The following is a 20,251-nucleotide window of genomic DNA, read 5'->3' as shown; positions in this document are numbered from 1 at the left end:
ACAAACTACTTTGTTTAAAACTTTATTAGTGAATAACGATTCCTAACCAGGCTCACATTTAGTTTAAAGTACAGCTGTTTTGACTACTGAAGAGGGTTTTAAAGCGGTTAAAACACTTATTTTTTACCTGTAGTCTCGGTAAGTGTAAGCGGGGGGCTCTTTCCAGCACTCATTCGCTTCTGGGTCCAGAAGACAGTTGTCAGCGTGTATTGGGTGACTGAGGTCGTTTCTGTGGTCCTGCTGACCTGATCAATAAAATGTAAATAAATCAATATTTTAAAAAAAGAAGACCTATATATATATATGTATATGTGTATATATATATATATATATATATATATATATATATATATATATATATATATATATATTGGTTTAACAATATATTATATGTAGAAATGTGACAAATATTTAACAAATTTGAAGTGGATCAGAAAAGTTCAAAGACAAGCATGCGTATTGTTTTGGTTTTAGGACAACTTTGATGAAAGGTTTTGATCCACAATGTCGACTACTAGAGCAAGTGTATAGATATATAGGTATATATAGCTCATGACGCAGCATTATGTGTAGGATACGGTGACTTAAGTAATCCAAATGTGGTTTAATCTGAGGTAGAAACTGAGAGCTGAGGTGACGTACCAGATATGGCGGTCCTACACACTAAATGTGTGTATGAGAAATGCAGAGTAGAGTTTAGCATGAAGTATGACTCAATGATCCGCCTGGCCTTCTCACTGACATCATAAAAGAGGCGGGCACTTTTCAAAGGAACTCGTCCCTCGTAGCCATACTGCAAAGATAAATAATGAATAATTAATTTAGATTTATTTTTGCAGTTTTTGCTTTTATTGTGATAGGACAGTGTAGAGGAGACAGGAAGCGGGAGAGAGAGGGGGCGGGACAGGAAAAGGTCCTCAAGCTGGGAATCAAACTTGGGACGCCTGCAGCACAACAACGTTTTATGTCGACGCAATGCACACAAGGCTATCAGCATCGACACATAATTAATCATTGACTTTATAATATTCATTACTGTTTAAATATTACGACTTTGTCCATTCAAAAAGTACATAAATCTTTAAAAAATAATATTAATAAATTGAAATTGTAATTTTAAGTACATTTAAATTCCAAATAACAATACTGATAAGAACTATTTAAAAAAATGGACGGTTTTACCCAATGTTTGTGTGTCCAACACATTTTTCATGCTGTTAGCTTAGCAAAATGCTAACACTTTTTTTTTTTTTTTACATTGGATTGATGTGTCACTCTATTTGTGTTTTGTGTCAGCCAGTGTTAAAAACATAGGTTTTACCTTCAGCGTTTTCAATACTGTCGCCCCTTCGAATTTCTCATTTGGTGTGTGAGGAGACATTTTCCCCTTGTAGCCGTCGCCAGCTGCAGTGACAATCTAAGGAAATATTCATATTAATTAACACCCCGAACAGTCAAAGTACTTAACTGTAAAGTTATAGAACATCTGGCAGGAAGTGAAATACAATTCTATATAACATGAACTGATTTGTTGTACACTCTGAGAATGACGTAACAGAAGTTAGACTCTCACCTGTGCCAGCTGTTTGAGCTCAGAGCACTCGTCCTCACTGATGACTTCATCAAAAAGCACCCTCTGACTTCCGTTCAAGGTGACAGAGTTTTGAACAAGTCGTACATTCTCATACAGCAGTGGACCTCCTATACACACGTACACAACCGCAAAATTACATTTAATAACCAATACAAATGTTAAACATTAAACATGAATGGAAATATAACGAATGTTCTGAACCAGTTTTTTTTTTTTTTTTTTCTTCTTCAGTATTCAGTATAACTAGGATCGCAAAAAGGTGGACATTTTCCAATGAATGTAGAAAATATGCTACAGTTTTTGGAAACGTTACAGGATTTTTTGGAATATCCCAGGGATTTTTGGAAAGATTTCGGAAATTTACGGGAAATTTTCCACACTTTACATCCTTAAGTCTAACATTTCTGCCATTTTTTGTAGCTTCTCTATGATGTTGCATGATATAGAAATTATTTTCATATCTGGGTGGAGTACAAATGTAACTGTTCACCTATTTTGGTCCCTCTTGCATTTTGTTCAAGTTTTGTATATTGTCTATTACAATATTTATAAGTCAGAAATAGTATATCACCTTCTCGCAGCTCATGTAACACAGGCATTGTGATATTTCTCTTTGCTGATATTGGCACATAGTCCATCCAGCCATCAGTACCAGAAGGAATCCTAAAGAGACACATTCAACACATAAGCTCCTAACATTATTATTATTAAGCTTTATTATATTAATGAAAATGCCTACCTGTTAGCATCTTCTCTACTGCCTGAACTACTCCAGTAGTGCTGAGGAGAAACAACAATTAGAAGCGTACATTAAAAACTACAGTTATGAAGAGATATGCCTTTATGATATTTGGGCTTGTTTGATGATCCCACCACAAGTGGGCGATGTAGGCTGGTTGTGTAATGTCAAATCTTACAGGAGCACCTGTTCCCTGTCACAGCTGTTGCAAGACTGAACCATTTCTAAATTCATGTTATGACTCATTCCCAATGTCTACATGGTACATTTGAACCATTTTATGATATCTGATTCCACGTACATTTGCAAAGCAAACCCTAAATTAATATAAACATAGAAATATCATCTATACATTTGCAAGACGTTTAAAAAGAAAACAATCCACTTTTAAAGATATGAATGTAAAAGATCGTACATTTAAAGGTAGATTATTACAATCTGCAGAAGCCTTATAACTAAAAGTTTTTTTTTTTTTAATGTTCTTATCTAAAGGAGTAAGAAAATTAGTGCTGAATGTTTTAATTAATGTGAAAAATGTATATAATATCAAATACTGATGTAAAACTTAGGATAATTAAAATGTATTATTGCAAACCAGTGTTAATTATACATAATACAATGGTGTGTAGCAAATGAACATCCAATGACAAATCTACACAATTTATTATAGGCTATAGTAAGAGGCAAAATATTTTCTGCTAACCAAAAATATTAACTTAAATTGTTGTTGTTTTTTTATCAAATGTTAAAAGTAAAACAATGTTAAGACTAATACAATACACTGGTTACAAAATTAATATTCAGTATATTCAGTATTCCGTCCTTCGGATGAGACGTTAAACCGAGGTCCTGACTCTCTGTGGTCATTAAAAACCCCAGGATGTCTTTCGAAAAGAGTAGAGGTGTGACCTCAGCATCCTGGCTCAATTCGCCCATTGGCCTCCGACCATCATGGCCTCCTAACAATCCCCATATCTGCTGATTAGCTTCATCACTTCATCATGTCTCTTCTCCACCAGTAAGCTGGTGTGTGGTGGGCGTTCTGGCGCACTATGGCTGCCGTCGCATCATCCAGGTGGATGCTGCACACTGGTGGTGGATGAGGAGATACCACCCGACTATGTAAGCGGTTTGAGTGTCTAGAAAAGTGCTATATAAATGCAAGGAATTATTATTATTATTATTATATATTCAATATGAGGTTAAAAGAAAGTTTAGGATCCAGTCATAAGCCCAGGTATTTAATTTGATGCAAATATGTGCCATCATTAAACATTATTGTTAGATTATTAGGTTTTAGTTTAAACGAATGCTTTGTACCAAATATCATGGTATGAGATTTACTTTATTAAGTTGAAAATTAATAGAATGCAGCCATTCTTGCAAAGCATTAAAATCTGATTGGAGTATATTTTGAGCTTGAGTTAAGTGGGGATTTGAAATACTGATAGTATTGTCAGCATAAAGGTGAACAGAAGAGTGCAAAAAAATTATGGAAAGATCATTAATAAAAATGGAAAAGGAGGGGAAAAGAAGAGGACCCAGCATTGAGCCCTGTGGTACACCTCTTTCTTGAATAAATCAGAGGTGTGTTTCCCAAAAGCATCATTAGCCAACTATACTCGCAAGTTCTGTCGTTACAAACATGGTTCAACGATTCAGTGTTTCCCGAAACCATAGTTCAAACAAACATTCACAAACAGCGTTGCAATCTTATGTGGTTGGAACTAAATCTCTCGCCCTCTGGTTAAGCATAGTTTCTTGTTAGTAAGTTTGGGCTTAAATAAATTCTGCTCTTGGGCACAGTAAGCAAGCAAGCTAACATGCAGTACATTCCATCTTTCATTCGATTGATTTTAATCTATGTATTTTTGCACGTCCTCGATAAGCACTATTATTGAAGAGCTTGCATGTGCATAAATGACTAAGGGAACCCCATAGTATGACGTAAGAAGGAAAGCCGCAATGAATCAAACATCAGATAAAGAGAAATTATAGAACAAAAAAGTAAATTAGTCATCAGGTGCCATGTACAATAAAGCAGCAGCATCTCTAATCAGTTAAATAACAGAGGAGGTATAACGCTACAACGTGTGTGAAGTCATTAACATTGGCCCTGTATTGTTGAACTAAAGTGGTTTAAACAACGGAGATGTGACAGTGTTCAGGAAACTGTCGTGACTAGCTAATCCGTTTCTACAACAATGCATCCTATTGTGGTGGTTAATCAGTGAGTTTAGTCTTTGTTAGGGATATGCCCTCCAGATTGTTTCCCTTGGATAACCACATATTGTTTTGTTATGTAAATAAGAATTAAACAACAATAAATAATAGAGAAAAAAGAACAACCGTATACATCTTTTATAATAATAGGTAATGATCAAGTAGATCAAAGACCTTCTTAAAAAGGCATAGAAAGAAAGAAATGACAGACTTGAGATTTTGTGAACTTACCCCTTCAATATAGGGCACTCCAAGATTACTGCTGCCAATGAGGAGCAGATCTAACTCCTGTTTGTGCCGCCTTAGATACTGTTCAGCTTCCTGAGGCATAAAAAAAAACATAGTGAGACTGAATATATTTCCTACATGCCATAGGTTATAGATTATGGCCTCCTAAAGCATCTTGTCTATGACCCAAAAAAATAAAAAGTGACCTTAGAGATGAATGATGTAGTCTCAGTCTAAAATTAAGCTTGTCCACAACCTTTGCGATTTCTCTTCGCTTCTTCCAGGACTTTTTATTAGTGGTCTCTGGCACTCATTTAAAGCAAATTACTATAAATGGAGCAAAGTCTGCTGCTAAGTGTGGTTGAGACAACGTAAAATGGCAGCCTTGGTGCCCTTTTGGGGGAAAAGTTACATTGGTAGCATGTGCGGCTTCGTGTTCTTCGATTGCAAACAGCTCGCAAATTGTTTCTGGGAGCTTTAAGGTGTTTCTGTGAAACTGTTTTACTCAGCTCCCTGTTCAGAAAATTATGCTGTCAGCACAGTATCTCAGTGGTGGGCTAACAAGGTCCCAAAGGAACTAGAAATGTGGGCAATCAGATGTGGCGGTAAGCCAGATAGATGGAAACAGTCTGCAATGGGGTGGAAAAGAATGTATTTGGTTGTTGTGAGCTAAGAACTGAAGGATATTGCAGTGAAAGACGTATTCAAGCCCCCTGGCTCTGATGTCATGTGGCTTTTACAGTGCTAATAGCTTCCAGGCTTTCCAGCAAGAGACTCTTTGGGATGGTTCAAGAGTGCGTGCAGTCACTACTGTACATCTCGAAAACCAAACACACTAAACACATGATTATTCCAGTGTGTTTATGCTTGCTGGAATCCTGCCAAATTCTGCACTTGGGGAACAAGTCTTACTATAGGGATTTCGTATTGAATCTGGACCGGGAAGATCTGGATCTGTCAAAACGTTGCAGGTGGTGACCCAAGAACTATCAACATTATGAACTTTAACTTGCTCAATGGGGACTGTTGCTAGTGTATGGTAAGTTAATTTAAAGACAAGCATCAACTAAAGAGAACATTTTTGAATTAGGTCTATCTCAGGAGACCTTAAGATTGAGAACAATACATTGAGACCTTGAGAACAATAAATGTCTCTATAAACATTTTGTCAGTGGCTATCATGACTGTCAAATGGCATCTGGTAAAAAGAAATAAGAATGTCAGAGATAAAGAAAAGGAAAAATGATTTATAAAAATTTACCATGTTCTTAGAACTCTTTGTATTCATACAGTTTTGAAAAACATTAAACCATTTTAAAGAATTAAGTGGTGATGTAAAGAAAGTTACAAAGTTTTTTTTCTTTCTTGCATGTGATGTACATCTGAGTAAAGCAGATTATTGAAAGTTCTTAAAATAAAAAAAATATTTGTTATTCAGTGGAAGAAACAAGCCTCCATATATATATATATATATATATATATATATATATATATATATATATATATATATATATATAAGTAATTATTTTCAAAAGCATTTTTACAGTTTTTTTTTGTTTTTTTACTTTTTTTCAATTAAAAATTATTCTGTTTTATTTCAAGTAGCTAAACACAAACGTGAACTACTCATTCATTAATATACTTTTAGGCACCACATGACATTTTACAACCTGAACAAACCTTTGCTTGCCTATTAACCTTTACACAGTCATGAGGATCTGCAGGGCTCCTCTCTATGACTTCATTTCCTGTTTTAAGTTTTCTGCATCTTGCACTACCATGTCTCACCTTACGAGGCTGGCCATCATGTCCCAGCACTTCCCTGTAATACTCCATATTCTCAGTCATGAACTCTTCACCTTCGTGGAACAACAGGTAGGTCAACGCACACTCCAACGCCTCTTCATTCCACCCAGCTGAACACACAGAGAAAAGAAACAGCTATTCAGTGTTGATGTAGCCACCAGGGTTCCGTTTCTTGGCTCATCTTGGGAGATTATTCATCCTGTGAGGCTGTCTGATTTTTTGGAGTCATCTTTTCCCACAGTCACGTTTATTTCCTTTTGGAGACACGCATGCTCGGAAACATTTGCATTCCAGGCCAGTGACCACAATGGAACAAACGCCACAGGGGTGAGCGAGTGGAAACACGCGGCTCTGAGATTTGCTACAAAGACGGCACTCGCACACACCTGAAAGACTTGCCATTTTATGAACAATAAGCAGTAATATCAAAATGTTTAATCTCAGAGCTCTTTTTCTGGAGGTGGAAGGAAAAGATCTTCTTTGACATTTTCCAAGAAGAAATCAATCAAGTCCTAAATATTTATCAGACTCTCCCTTTTCTTTAGAGCAAGTAGTTTCATGATTAATGGTTTTGTCATTTCAAAATTATTTTCAAGGTGCTTTTAATCTGATTATAATTACTGCTGACATTTTCTTTCCAATACTGACTAATTCTACATTTTGTCTGATGTAAGTCAGTTGGCTGTTGCCAATATCTTCTATCCAAGAAGAGTCCAAGATCCAAGAAGAGAAATGGGGTTAGATACAAAATCAAATCCAAAGACTTGAGAAGTACTGCAAGGCTGTGAAGGAGAGAACACTCATTCTAGTATTGACATGTATAGAGGTCTACCTTGGAAATAGGCAAATTGTAGGTAGTCGTAATGCAGTGGCAGGTAGTTTTCCACAGGCGACAGGCGACCGGGGCGCGTAGCCAAGTCTCGGACACACTCGTGCTGACAGTGAAGAACCTGTGTGTAATGATCTGGAAGACAAAGTTCAACATGATTTAGATTAGGGGTCTCAAGTTCAAATTAGCTTGGGCCAATAGTCAGTTCGAATTCTCCATCTTGAACCAGTTGCAAGAAAAAGATGTTTGAATTTTAACTACATGCCATTACATTCATAAAAACAAAGGTTCAATAGGTGTTTTGCAGTGATGCTAAAGAAGAACCATTTTGGTTCCTCGAAGAACCTTTCAGTGAATAGCTCTCGAGATAACTACTGTATCTTTTCTTATTCTGAAGAACCATTGAATACTCTGAAGAAACGTCTTCCACTATAGAATCTTTTGTTTAATGGAAAGATTCCATGGATATACATTCTTAAAAATGTTCTTTTCTTAGGGGTTTTCAGACTAGAGGAACCTTTTCATAGTTCCTAGAGCTATTTTTGGACGTACCCACTTTTTGGCACGTTTGCACCGCAGGAACTAAGAAACGTTTTAGTTCAAGAAACCCTATTTGGGGGAACTAAATAAGCTTCTATTTCAGAGTAGGGTCTAAAGCTAGCTGTTGATATTTGTAAATGCTGCCGATAAAGATATCGCTGTTGGTCGCTTAAGAGTTCATACTGCTGTTGCGTAAATGCATGCAGGCTATAGTTCTCAGAACAGAGATCTTAGATCTATGCAGTGTGAAAAGGCCTATAGAAGAACCTTTTTTGTTTCCTCACAGAACCTTTCAGTTAACAATTCTTAAGAAAATGATTTTCTCTTACTGTGAAGTCCATTTAATATTCTAAAGAAAATATGAGGAATAAAGAACACCACATGTCGCAAAGCACATGTAGTGAGATCATCTAACTGGGATCAAATCAAAGATGTTCAATCAGAGGTGCCTGGTGTATTTCATGCGGACAAGGTTGAAGATTAAATTAGAGAGCTGAGAAGACTCACTTAAAAGGGTTTCATGATGTGGTGGATGGGTTGTAGGCAGATTGATCTCAGATGAAAGTGCAAGTATATTCACAAATTAAAAAGATGAGAAAGATCTGCTTTCAATAGAGAGCTTAAGAAGCGTATTATGGGATGGAGACACTATTTGATTAAATTGTTCTGTGTTAGTCTATTCATGTATTCACAAAGGCATATAACTAGCTCTTGTCTTCTTTTATAAATATAACAAAGAAAACATAGAAACCATGAAAATTATGATGGTGACCAACCCATCTGCCTTAAAAACCTTTTGTTCATACAGCAGAAAATGAGTTCATAATTGTAGCATAGATTCATGTAATTGCATACCAAAAAAGTGTCCAATCCCACAATCCCTAAACAATGTCTCCATTCTAACCAAAACATACATACACATATGCTCTCAGATCCTTTAATGTGCACAAACACACCCAACGGACAGAACATGTCAGTGACATCATTCTGAATATTTTCCAGAGATTTCTTGCTGAAGTCTGAGACATAACATAAACCCTGAAGCTAATGTCAGAAACACTGACGACTCCCATGAAGAACAAGTCCTTTCATGACCGGCCAATTCTTCACATTTAGGCCATAAACAGACGTCAATCATGCAACAGTCTTTCACATCCTTCCTTAATCAGTAAAATACAATCAGCAATAATTAAGAACCATTATGGCAGCTCAATGACATGCATTGTCTTGGAAGCCAAATGTTAAGGGGATGTTATGACAAGTGTAAGTGAATCACAACTCCTGGTTTGACTTTTATGGACTTTCACATGGTTAAAAGATGTCAGTTAGATGTATTAGCTTAATTTATTGCATATTATGCAACTATTTTACTGAAATGTGACAACTTTAACTGAAAGAAGCTAAAAATCACTAGCCAGCATTGTGAGATCTGTATCAACAACTTTATTATTATTTTTTTACGTTTTTTGAAAGAAGTGTATTTATTTGATCAAAAGTACAATAAAAATATTTATATTGTTAAATAAATATAAATATTTGAAACAGCTGTTTTCTACAGTATTTAAATATATTTCAACGTGTAATTTACTTCTGTAATCAAAGCTGAAATTTCAGTCTTCATTGTCACATGATCCTTTATAATTTTCTTTATGATCTGAGTTTCTGAGCAAACTTATTATCAGTTTTGAAAATAGTTGTGCTGATTAATTTTTTTGTGGAAACCGTGATACATTTATTACAAAAATGAAATAAAAACGGCATTTATTTGAAAATATAAATATTTTGTACAATTATACGTCTTTACCGTCTCTTTTGACCAATTTATTGCATCCTACTGAAATTATTTTTACATTTCTTTAAAAATATATCTTAATTTTCCCAAAGTTTTGTGCTTTTGAATAATAAGGCACTAGAATCTGCGAGGATGATACAAAATGATCACCATCTTTGGGTTTATTTTGAGAAAATGACCAGCTGAGCACAAATTAAATTAATGTTGACTGTTTGTGATCACCAAGTAACATACTTGTCACTAATTAAATTCATTTGACATGTGATCAAAGGTGTGTATAATAAACACTGAAAAACAAAACATTAAATTAAAGCTAAACATATTAAATATACTGCCACTTTATATTAGCATTAAATAGTTTTCTTTATTTAAAACTGAGGTCAGTTGGACTGCAAGTGGCCAGCTGAATTTCAAACAGTAGTCTGGTTTTAGGCAGGAATGCAATCCAGACAAAACATGACTCATGTTATGAATGATTAACAGACACTAACTAGTTTTTCCTGTGCAACTTCACAGGCTGATGTTAAAACGAGCAACTTCTGTATTGATAAATAATAAAACATAAAAGTGAATTCAGCTTTGATCCAAAGAAGCTTTTTAAATTGTACGCTTTGTTCAAAACGCTATAGGGCAGCCATATGTCACACTCTTTGAAGCTGTTCATTGGTGAACTATCATGACCTGCCTGTCAAGACACAACAATAACAGATAGTATTTCAAACTAAGGTCAAACATTTGTATCTCTTGCCTACTCAGAAATGACCTACATCGAGGTCATAGAACGGGAAGATCTCCATTTCTGGAAACACAAATAGCTCAGAAACATAATATCCTCAATAGAAAGTCCCAAAGAACCACATGAGTACGGAAAATTTCCCAGACCCTTCTCAAGATCACGGATGATAGCTTTAACAGATTAGAAGGAAGCAGAAAAGCTCTGAGTAAAAAAGCATCTGTACCTGAGATTAGCTCGTAGAGGTTGTATTTGTACAAGACATGTTTCTGCTCCTCGAAGTGCTGTGGCCCTTCACAGAGGGCCCGACACTCCACATCTGCATGGTAATACTCAGTCAGAGCCTCTTCAAAGAGCGTCACAGACTCTTCGTAGTTGCCTTTGTCATAGAGCTTGACCCCAGCAAAGAAGGCTTTCTGTAAATAAAGACACACTTCATGATGCTGAACTTGGTGTTCTGGCTTTGTAGGATGTCCGTGAAGGTTCAAGAAGCATTAAACATTGCCGTAATTGGGGTCAGCTGTCACTCACCTGGTGTGGGCGGGATTCCCGGTCAATAAAGTCTTCCTCTTTTACACCTTTCTGGGCTTTGTACTGCTCCAGGTCCTCTCCCATCTCCACATGCTCAGGGTTGGCCTGGAAATACGTATGAGCAGCAGATGCAGCTTTGTCCAGTTGCCCGAGCTTTTTTTGAAGGGAAACAGAACAAAACCATTTAAAAAATAACCTTTGGAAGCCCACTGTTAACACATTTTTGAGTTTTACCGCCCAAATATTGAGAAATTACATTGGAAGTATGTCAAATAATGTTGTAAACACAGTATAGCCAATTTGAACACGCACTGAAATTCATTTTGGTCTGAACTGGTCTCTTCAGCAGGGAAGCTCCTTGTGGCCTCTGAAAGGGATTACAATTTTGAATAAATAAACCAGAGACTCTTTAAATCATAATTCCAATGAATTCTGCTTTATCACAGGAGGAAAAAATGTCTAAACAAGTTCACAGAAGCTGTCAGCTGTTATTTTTCGGCCTTTATGAATTGCAGACCTCAATCTGTTCTGCAGATCTTGGTTTGGCATTAGTTTATTTAATTCTTACTAGGAACAACATATTGTATGAATAGAACTGTTTTATGTTTATACTAAATAACTTGTGCATTGCAAAAATTATAACAAAGTTGATGATTCGCAGAAAAACAGACCACCAGAAATCACAAAACACATCAGAAGGCTATCAGCATCAAGACTTCCAGGTCCAAACAGATTACGATTTCATTATCACTGAATACCAAAGCTTTATTTTCAACAAAACGTCCTTAAATACACAAACTTACAGCAAACAAGTTCCATGAATCACAATGAACGGTGCTACATAATTCTTTTTGAGGCATGCTTTGGTCACTATTTTCTTTTGTTGTATGGTAAAGATAAGCCTAAGATGTTAAAAGTTGAATAAATAAGCTTTCCATTACTGTATGGTTTATTAGGATTGCACAATATTTGGCCATGAAACAACTATTTGAAAATCTGGAATCTAAATATTGAGAAAATCGCCTTTAAATTTGTCCAAATGAAGTTTTTAGCAATGCATATTACTAATCAGAAATTACGTTTTGATATATTTATTGTAGGAAATGTACTAAATATCTTCATGGAACATGATATTTATTTAATATCCTAATGATTTTGGGCATAAAAGAAAAATCTATAAATTTGACCCATACAATGTATTGTTGGCAATTGCTACAAATATAACCGTGCTACTTATGACTGGTTTTGTGATCTAGTGTCACGAATATATTATTTTTTGTGCACACAGTCCAATGACATGAAGAACCTCCATGGAACCTTTACATTTTAGAAAAGGTTCTTTATAGTGGAACAAAAAGTTCTAAGCAAAAATGGTTCCCTGAAATGTTCTTTTTCTAATGCATCTCTACAAAAAACACCCTCTGAAACCTTTATTTTAAACACTGTAGAACAATATCATGGAACTTCTGATGTCTCCTGATACACCCATAGATGAACCAATGCACAGTGAAAAAGATGATCACGAATCATCTGCGTCTTTTATTTTTTCCTCATAATTTGCGACTCAGCCAAGGTTTGGTCTTTTATGTTAGGGAATGAGGCTGGGGGGCTAAAGGCTTAAGAGGATATGCTTGGTTGCCTCTGAAAGGCCAAAGAGCAAACTAGCGTTGACTGCATTCCTGTCTTCTTTCTACCACCCCCTCATCCACACACACCCACACAAGCCTTGTGTTCCAGCTGCGAATAGATTGCAAAGACCCTGATTGGATATACAGTTTTTTTGTATCCCGTCCAAATGCTGACCTGTCTGATTTTCTTCTAAAGCAGGTCAGAATCCAGGAGCCGAAGCCAAAATGCAACTTGGCCCCTCAGATCCGAATGTTATGTTCAGTCACCTGCCTTGTTTATCACATGCACTACAGTAGTGAATCGAAAAATCCTCATGCCCTGACAAATCCTGTACTCGTCACAGAACAGTGACAAAAGAGTTCACAAGAGGTGACTGGAAAAGGGCCCAGCTAGACACAAAAGCTCAAATGCAGCTGGGATTTAGTCCGGCTGGGTGCATAGTCTGCTCACATCCACGCATCTCTTGCAGCCATTTTCTCAATTTATTTACCAAAATCAGAAGTTATGAGACTTCAAAACCACAAAATTTTGTGGCATTTTTTGTGTGTTTTATGTTCCCGTATTAAAATCGTTGCCTCAAAAATTTTCATGTTTGCCTCTGCAGAAATGTTAACAACCATCATAAATTAGGGAAATTAATATTTTGAAGTAGCTGCTTTTCTTTGCAGTGTAACAACCTCCTTTAAACCAGAACTGTTAGTAGTTAAGTACCCTCAGGCCTTGTGGACATTGCACATAGTAGTTTGTTGCCATGCACACATTTAAAGACTTATCTAAAGAGTAATATTATGCACATTTGACACATTTAACTGCAAATTAGGTACATTTTATAAGGTATTCCGCTGGTACATGTTATGGTATTTTATGAAATGTTATGTTGTCATGTTATGCCATGTACTTTTGGTATAACCTAACACAATATAACATAACCTTACATCCAACCTACAGCAAAATAACCTAACATATAACCTAGCATAACATGCATCCTAACATAACATAAGCTAACCTAACATAACCTAACATCCAAACTACAGTAACAAAGCCTAACATACTGTATAACCTATAACATATACTGTAAGCTAACCTAACCTAACATCCAACCTCCAGTAACATAACATAACTTAACATATAGCCTAACAACACATGCAACCTGACATCATGTTTGGTGTCATTTTTAAAGATCTCTGTGCGATTGCTAAAATGGATGGGGAGTGTTCCCCTTTAGGGTCTGTGAGAATGTTTATCTGTCTCCAGCCAGGTGTGACCCTGGATCACAGAACCTAACAACCAAAAGGTCTTTTATGTTTTTACTGGTTTGAAGATTTCTTTGTTGTCTGGTCTGAGTATATTAGGGAAGTGACAAAACACTACTTTTGGATCCTATAGCCAGAAACTCCCATGCAGTGAAGCCCCTTTCACACTGCACTTTGGACCCGGAAAAATGCTGGAAAATTGCTGAAATCTACAGTAACATAATAAAACCTAATTTATAATCTATAACTTATAAGATAACTTAACATCCAGTCTACAGTAGCATAACATAACCTAACATACTGAAATTAATTAATCACGATTAATCATTTGACAGCACTAATATAAACTAACCTAACATATAACTGGAAACAACATAATCTATAATATAACACCTAAGCTAACCTCAGTTATGATTTGGGGCCTTTTGTTGTAGACTTTGGCTTAATTATCATGGCTGAATATAATATCTAAACAATGACCTGAGTCTCACTGACCATGCTGCCAGCGAGTTTTGTGAAGACATTTATTAGTTTTCTCTTCAACAGATGGTTTTACAGCTGAGATACTCATTTCACACACACTTACACACAAATCCACAGTGTTGGCTTTCCAGATATTCTCAACAAACCCATTACATAAAAAATGTAGTATGCGTAAAAAACAATTTCCCCTTCATTTTATGTCAAATGGATACACCCCCACAGACAAACTAAGTGTGTGCAACACTTTGAAAAAGGTCAACTTTAACCCACATCAACCAGCAGTTTGTTCCTAATAGCATAAACAGCCTTCAGCTAACATTTTGCCTTTTGGGTAAATATTTTCCAGAAAGAGCACCTGTGAACCTCGTAACTGCTCTTTAATATACACCACCACAGTTTCCCCCCCTGCATCTCCAGCCAGAGTTTACAAACCATTTACTCACTGGCTGTAAAAAAAGAAAAACATCCTGTTTGATGTGGTATAACATCATAGCCAAGACAAGCACCATTTATGCTTTTTTTTAAGTTGAAAAAGGCAAAGAATGTCAACAACATGTTGATTGGACTGTAGATGCTTTCATGTTCTGAGAAAAACTTTTGTTTGGTAGAGATAAACTATAAACATTCAAGGCCCTATCATACACCCGGCGCAATGCGATGCAAGGCGCAGCGCAAGTGTGTTTGCTAGTTTCAGTCCAGCGCCATTTGCATTTTCCCGTCAAGCGCCACGTCGTTTGAATAGCAAATGCATTTGCACCCATATGTGCGCCCATGGGCATGCTGGTCTAAAATAAGAGGCTAATTAAATATAAAAATGCCAACATGTCATAATGGATAGTCATCGCATGTATCAGAATTAGGAATTTTATTTGCTCGCACACGAACAGCGCCGAATCATCTCTGAGACGTGTTCTGTCTTTGCGCATGCCAAATTCCTCCGTGTAAATAGCAAATCTGTCATGGCACGAGCACAACTGGCTTCTTAAAGGGAATGGAAGATGAGACTCTGATTGGTTTATTGCATGTTACGCCCCAAAAACACCCATTACTCATTAAGAGAATAGGGACAACCCATTTAGACCATGCACCCGGGTGCGTCAACCGTTTTTCCGTCGTTAAAATAGCAAAAGTGGATTAAGACACGCCCTGAGTGCAACTGCGCCAAGCGCTTTACACTTTGCATTTAAATAGTTAAAATAGGGCCCTCTGTGTTTTAAGTGTTAACAAGGAAAGAAAGCATGTATAAATGTGATTTTCTTGGATTAAGTATACTACACTAAAGTCTCTACAAATTATTTAATCATTTAGAAGACACATTCATCCAGTGACTTACAAATGGGGAAACACAATCAATTTATAGTTTAAGCTAATAAAAAATTACATATTCACGGGGGAAATATGTCTATTAAGCCTTTATTTGGTACTTTTTTTGCTTGTATCAATTATAAATAAAGCTTAATCGGGTCCATAGCAAACAAAGACTTATTATTCATTGTGTACTGTAATCTAAGGATAAGCTACTATTGAACAAATATTCAATGGAATACTTCGGCGTGTATCTAATAAAATCAGTGCGCTGTATATTGACCGAAGTAGTGATATTGACTTCGAGCTGAAAACTGCCCTGGTTTCACTCAACACTAAGCAATAGAGAAACCACAAGAATCTGTGCAAATGCACTGAACTCCCTATATTAAATCCAGTGTGTTTACAAGTGGGGTTAATTTAGATAGCTGTGTCTTGTTATTTATACTTTACTTCCAAACGTTTTCCAATTTCCATCTTAAACTTGACTTTAGATTTTAGTAAATTTACCTAGCAATATTAACCTAGCAATGATAATAAGGAATACTGGGAGTCACATCATGCAAGTCCTGCTTTACAAAACATAACCTTAAATGTAAAAAAAAAAGCTATTTAAACAGTATGTTTTCCCTGGTAAACCACAATGTAAACTCCAAAGATTCTTATAAACAAAGTAGTAAGAATTGCTTGTCGTAGTCTTTATTTTTAAGTAAATTTGGATAAAAGTGTCTACAAAATGAATAAATGTAAAATTTCTGTTTCATACTAAGTAGGCCGCTTTATAATTATACATTATTTTTAGTAAAACCATTATAAAATGTATAGCATCCTCTTTTCAGTATGTTTCTGTATTTTCAAATTAAACGTAATGTCAACTTAAGAACTTCTTGATGCATTTATTCTGTTTACTTCAAAAAAACTTCCATGGCATTGGCATCCTTGTTAAATTTGCATAGCAAGTTTTGATTGGTTTTCTTTGTGCATTTATTTACTGAATGTGACTGAGCTTTTCATTCATGCATCTATTTTAACAATCTATGGTTCTGTCTACTGTCCCTGTCCCTTTGTCTATGCGGTGTGGCCATTCGTCCACACGCAAACGCAACACCAGGTTACTGAAACCAAACATTATTGAAAACTCCTGCCAGGGTGAAGATTTTCAAAAACTCCAGTTGCAGTGTTATTGTGTAGACTGCGAAACCGAAATTTTTGGCCTGTGATGACGGAGCATGCACTGTTATCTCCGCCTACTGGAAACTTATTCAGGCTTCTGATTGGCCAACATGGCTTTACGGTTGAGATAATATCGCCACCTGTTGGCTTGGCACGATCTTAACTGCTTCATAGCATGCTTTTGCATTTTCATGTGGATGGAGATTTTTTTTTTTTTAAAGGAAGAAGGAAAAACTCCATTTATAAAAGTACCTGTGTACAGGTACGTGTGGACATGGCCTACATCTGCTTTAAAAGAAAATACAAGCGTTCCTAAAACTTGAAACACAACATGTGATTTCTGTGCCATTAGGACCAAATATTCTCAATAGTAACATCATCTTAAAAAATAGATTTTTGCCCAAACTAAATACATTTCAGCATAAATGATGAACTGAGCTTTTGTGGCACAAAACATCAGATTGAAGCAGTCACCAACAAATTTTCTTCCACTAACAAGTCTCAACTAACCCACTTTCTCTATCAATATAAAACCTATTCATCCCATGTTGACCTGTCTTTCTTCATGGCAGTTAAACCTCAAAACCAAGCGGCTGTGGGGCACGTATGACACGTGCTTTGGAAAATGTGGGAATCCTATGGATGATGTCATCTGTCTGGGTTGTGGCTTCCCTTACACTTCCATTAGTGCCAACACACTAGCCCTTTTCTCTGTGCCCGGGCCTCACCCACTCAACACACATGTTGGTTTAATAAGGTAATGTCTGAGGAATGTCTTTAAAGCATGATGGAACAGACAGCCTCTTTCATTAGTGCAAAGACATGGGATTGCTGGAAAAAGTAAAAATAGGTCTACAATAATCCAGCTACTGTATGCTGCCGCTGAATGGATTTCTGTGTACGTGGGCTTTTAAAAAAAAAAAAATTTATGGTTTCTTTGGTCATTCCTTGTTTAGAGGAGTTGTTTGACTGTAGCTGATTTGATTGTACATAATTAGAGGGGAAATCAAAAGATTAGAAGTTAGATTAAAGGTTTGGACTAAACTGTTAACATTTCTGTTTGGTAAACAATAATTCTGTTATTCTGTTAAAAGAAAACCCTCGGACTCCTTGAAACGTAACTGTCTAATTACTTTTTCATTTAAATTTGTTTGCTTTTTCTTGGTAGCACTAGCTGTATTAGCAGTATGCTGTATAAGAGATTCTAACACCTCTCTGCAAAAAAAATAAAAAATCATGTTAACGGCATACACGAAGGGCACAATGCGACGCAAGACGCTAGTTTCAGGCCGGCTCCATTCGCATTTTCCTGTCCAGCGCCACGTCGTTTAATTAGCAAATGCATTTGCGCTCATTTGTGCGCCCATGGGCATGCTGGTCCAAAAAAGAGGTGTGTTCAGGCGCATTGCTATTTTAAGGAACTGAAAATAGACTGCGCCATAGACCAACTCAAACCTGGTCTTAAGTCTGGCACAATGTTTTTTCTTTGTTATTTAAAGAGCGTGTTAGTATAGGCAGGTCTGCAACGTGCGTACACACTGCTTATTAAACACAGGACAGCATCACACAAACATGCCGAATATTAAAAATTAAAGGATTGCAATGCAATAATAATTTTATATAATAATTTTTTTAAGTAATAATTTTTTGTAGGCTAATTAAAATATATATATATATATATATATATATATATATATATATATATATATATATATACACATATATATATATATATATATTTAATAATATTTATTTTTGTAGGCTAATATAATATATATATATATATATATATATATATATATATATATATATATATATATATATATATATATAGTAACGGGAGGAGCCAACGACAGACACAGTGGGCATGGCGTAATGCCTCAGAGAGGCTTTTATTAACAGAAAACGGGACAATTGTGGCCAAAGGGGGAGAGGGTCTAAAATAAACAAGGGATCTGGTGTCCTCATCGTGCTGCGGGGTTTGTGTGGGTCGGGCAGTGTTCATGGAGGAAGGGTCCAGGTAAGGGGCAGAGTCCGGCGGCCGCACGCGATCCCCTCTTCGCATCCTGCTCGTTACCCGCTGCGCTTGCAGGGGATGGACGGCCCGGCATCCTGGCCCATTGGCCATGTAAATGGGTGTGGTTCTCGTCCGGACCGTGGGTCCGGCAGCTCATGTCTCTGGTGGCGTGGGAGTCCCTCAACGCACCCTTCCTGGACCCACGAGGACACCAGTGTGCATGCACGGGGAAGAGACCGGTCTCTCGAGAAGAGGTGCGTTGGGCTTTTGTTGGTTTTTGTTGTGCCTACATGTCATAATGGATAGTCATCGTATGTATCAGAATTAGGTTATCTATTTGCTCGCACACAATCAGCTCCATTTCATCTCAGAGACGTGTTCTGTCTTTGTGCTTGCCAAATTCCGCCGTCTAAATAACAAATCCATCATGGCACGAGCGGAACTGGCTCTTAAAGGGAATGGAAGATGAGACTCTGATTGGTTTATTGCACGTTACGCCCAAAAAACAAAAATGTTTGAAAACTGTACAAAATTTTACACACTTTTTATTGACATTTATAAAATATTGCAAAGGTTTTGTACAAATCTGTAATGGAAATGCAGCTACTGTCCTGCAGACTTTAACCCCAATTAAACACACCTGAACCAGCTAATCAATGACGTTAGACTCACTAGAAGCTTCTAAGAAAGTAAGTTTGGAGCTGGTTGGAGCTAAAATCTGCAGGACATTGGCTCTCCAGAAGCAGGGTTGCACACTCCTGTCATGGAAGTTTCTCGGCTGCATCCTCCAGTAGTCTCAAGGCTTACCTTTGCTAAACCCGTCCCACTATTTCCTTTCACTTTCCCACTTTTAGCAAACCCATTAAAGGCTTAAAAAGCTCATAAAAATAGTAACAGCTCAATAAATCAAGGCAGGCCATTTTTTTAAACCTTCCCTTGCCTCCTGCATTAGGAGAGACAGTTTTGTTTTAGGGGTTTATGTAAAACTTGAGTTGAAATCCTCTCGAAACATCATCCAGCTTTCACTTGTGTTTATCCCCACGACTATTGGGCCCAAACATTTAATAAATGCACACAGTTAATAGTCCTCAACATCTTCTGTTCCAGCACCTCGTCTTTCATGCCACTCCGTGGGATCTTTTGGCCCAGAGCGGAGGGGTGAGTCAGCCCTCCCTCCACATCCTCCACATTCCTGCAGAGTTCTTGGCCTGAGAGAGGGCAGCCCCCTCATATCATCGCTCCCGGACTCACGCTGGCCTCCTAATGACCAAACTCCCCGCTGGGGAGAGCAACATTTGATCAAAAATCAACCTAATTTATCTTTTGGTTAAATATGAGCCTGATGTGAACTTACATTCAGCCCCTTCATGTGCTTT

General features: G+C 36.8%; 1 protein-coding gene across 1 annotated transcript in view; it reads right to left on the bottom strand.

Annotated features, from left to right (window-relative positions):
• Nucleotides 1-20,251, bottom strand: part of p3h2 (prolyl 3-hydroxylase 2) — a 47,079-nt gene that overhangs the window by 5,143 nt on the left and 21,685 nt on the right. The window contains exons 2-12 of the mRNA XM_052591129.1: nucleotides 11,016-11,168; nucleotides 10,711-10,900; nucleotides 7,423-7,554; nucleotides 6,573-6,700; nucleotides 4,788-4,877; nucleotides 2,334-2,374; nucleotides 2,166-2,257; nucleotides 1,574-1,701; nucleotides 1,322-1,417; nucleotides 643-793; nucleotides 128-245 (exon numbers count right to left, since the gene is read on the bottom strand). Coding sequence (XP_052447089.1) covers nucleotides 128-245; nucleotides 643-793; nucleotides 1,322-1,417; nucleotides 1,574-1,701; nucleotides 2,166-2,257; nucleotides 2,334-2,374; nucleotides 4,788-4,877; nucleotides 6,573-6,700; nucleotides 7,423-7,554; nucleotides 10,711-10,900; nucleotides 11,016-11,168 — 1,319 coding nt within the window. The remainder of the gene's footprint in view (nucleotides 1-127; nucleotides 246-642; nucleotides 794-1,321; nucleotides 1,418-1,573; nucleotides 1,702-2,165; nucleotides 2,258-2,333; nucleotides 2,375-4,787; nucleotides 4,878-6,572; nucleotides 6,701-7,422; nucleotides 7,555-10,710; nucleotides 10,901-11,015; nucleotides 11,169-20,251) is intronic.

The sequence above is a fragment of the Carassius gibelio genome, chromosome B22 (assembly GCF_023724105.1).
Source record: "Carassius gibelio isolate Cgi1373 ecotype wild population from Czech Republic chromosome B22, carGib1.2-hapl.c, whole genome shotgun sequence".
NCBI lineage: Eukaryota > Metazoa > Chordata > Actinopteri > Cypriniformes > Cyprinidae > Carassius > Carassius gibelio.
Note: the sequence above shows the minus strand (reverse complement) of the source record. Positions and strands in the feature narration are given on the sequence as shown.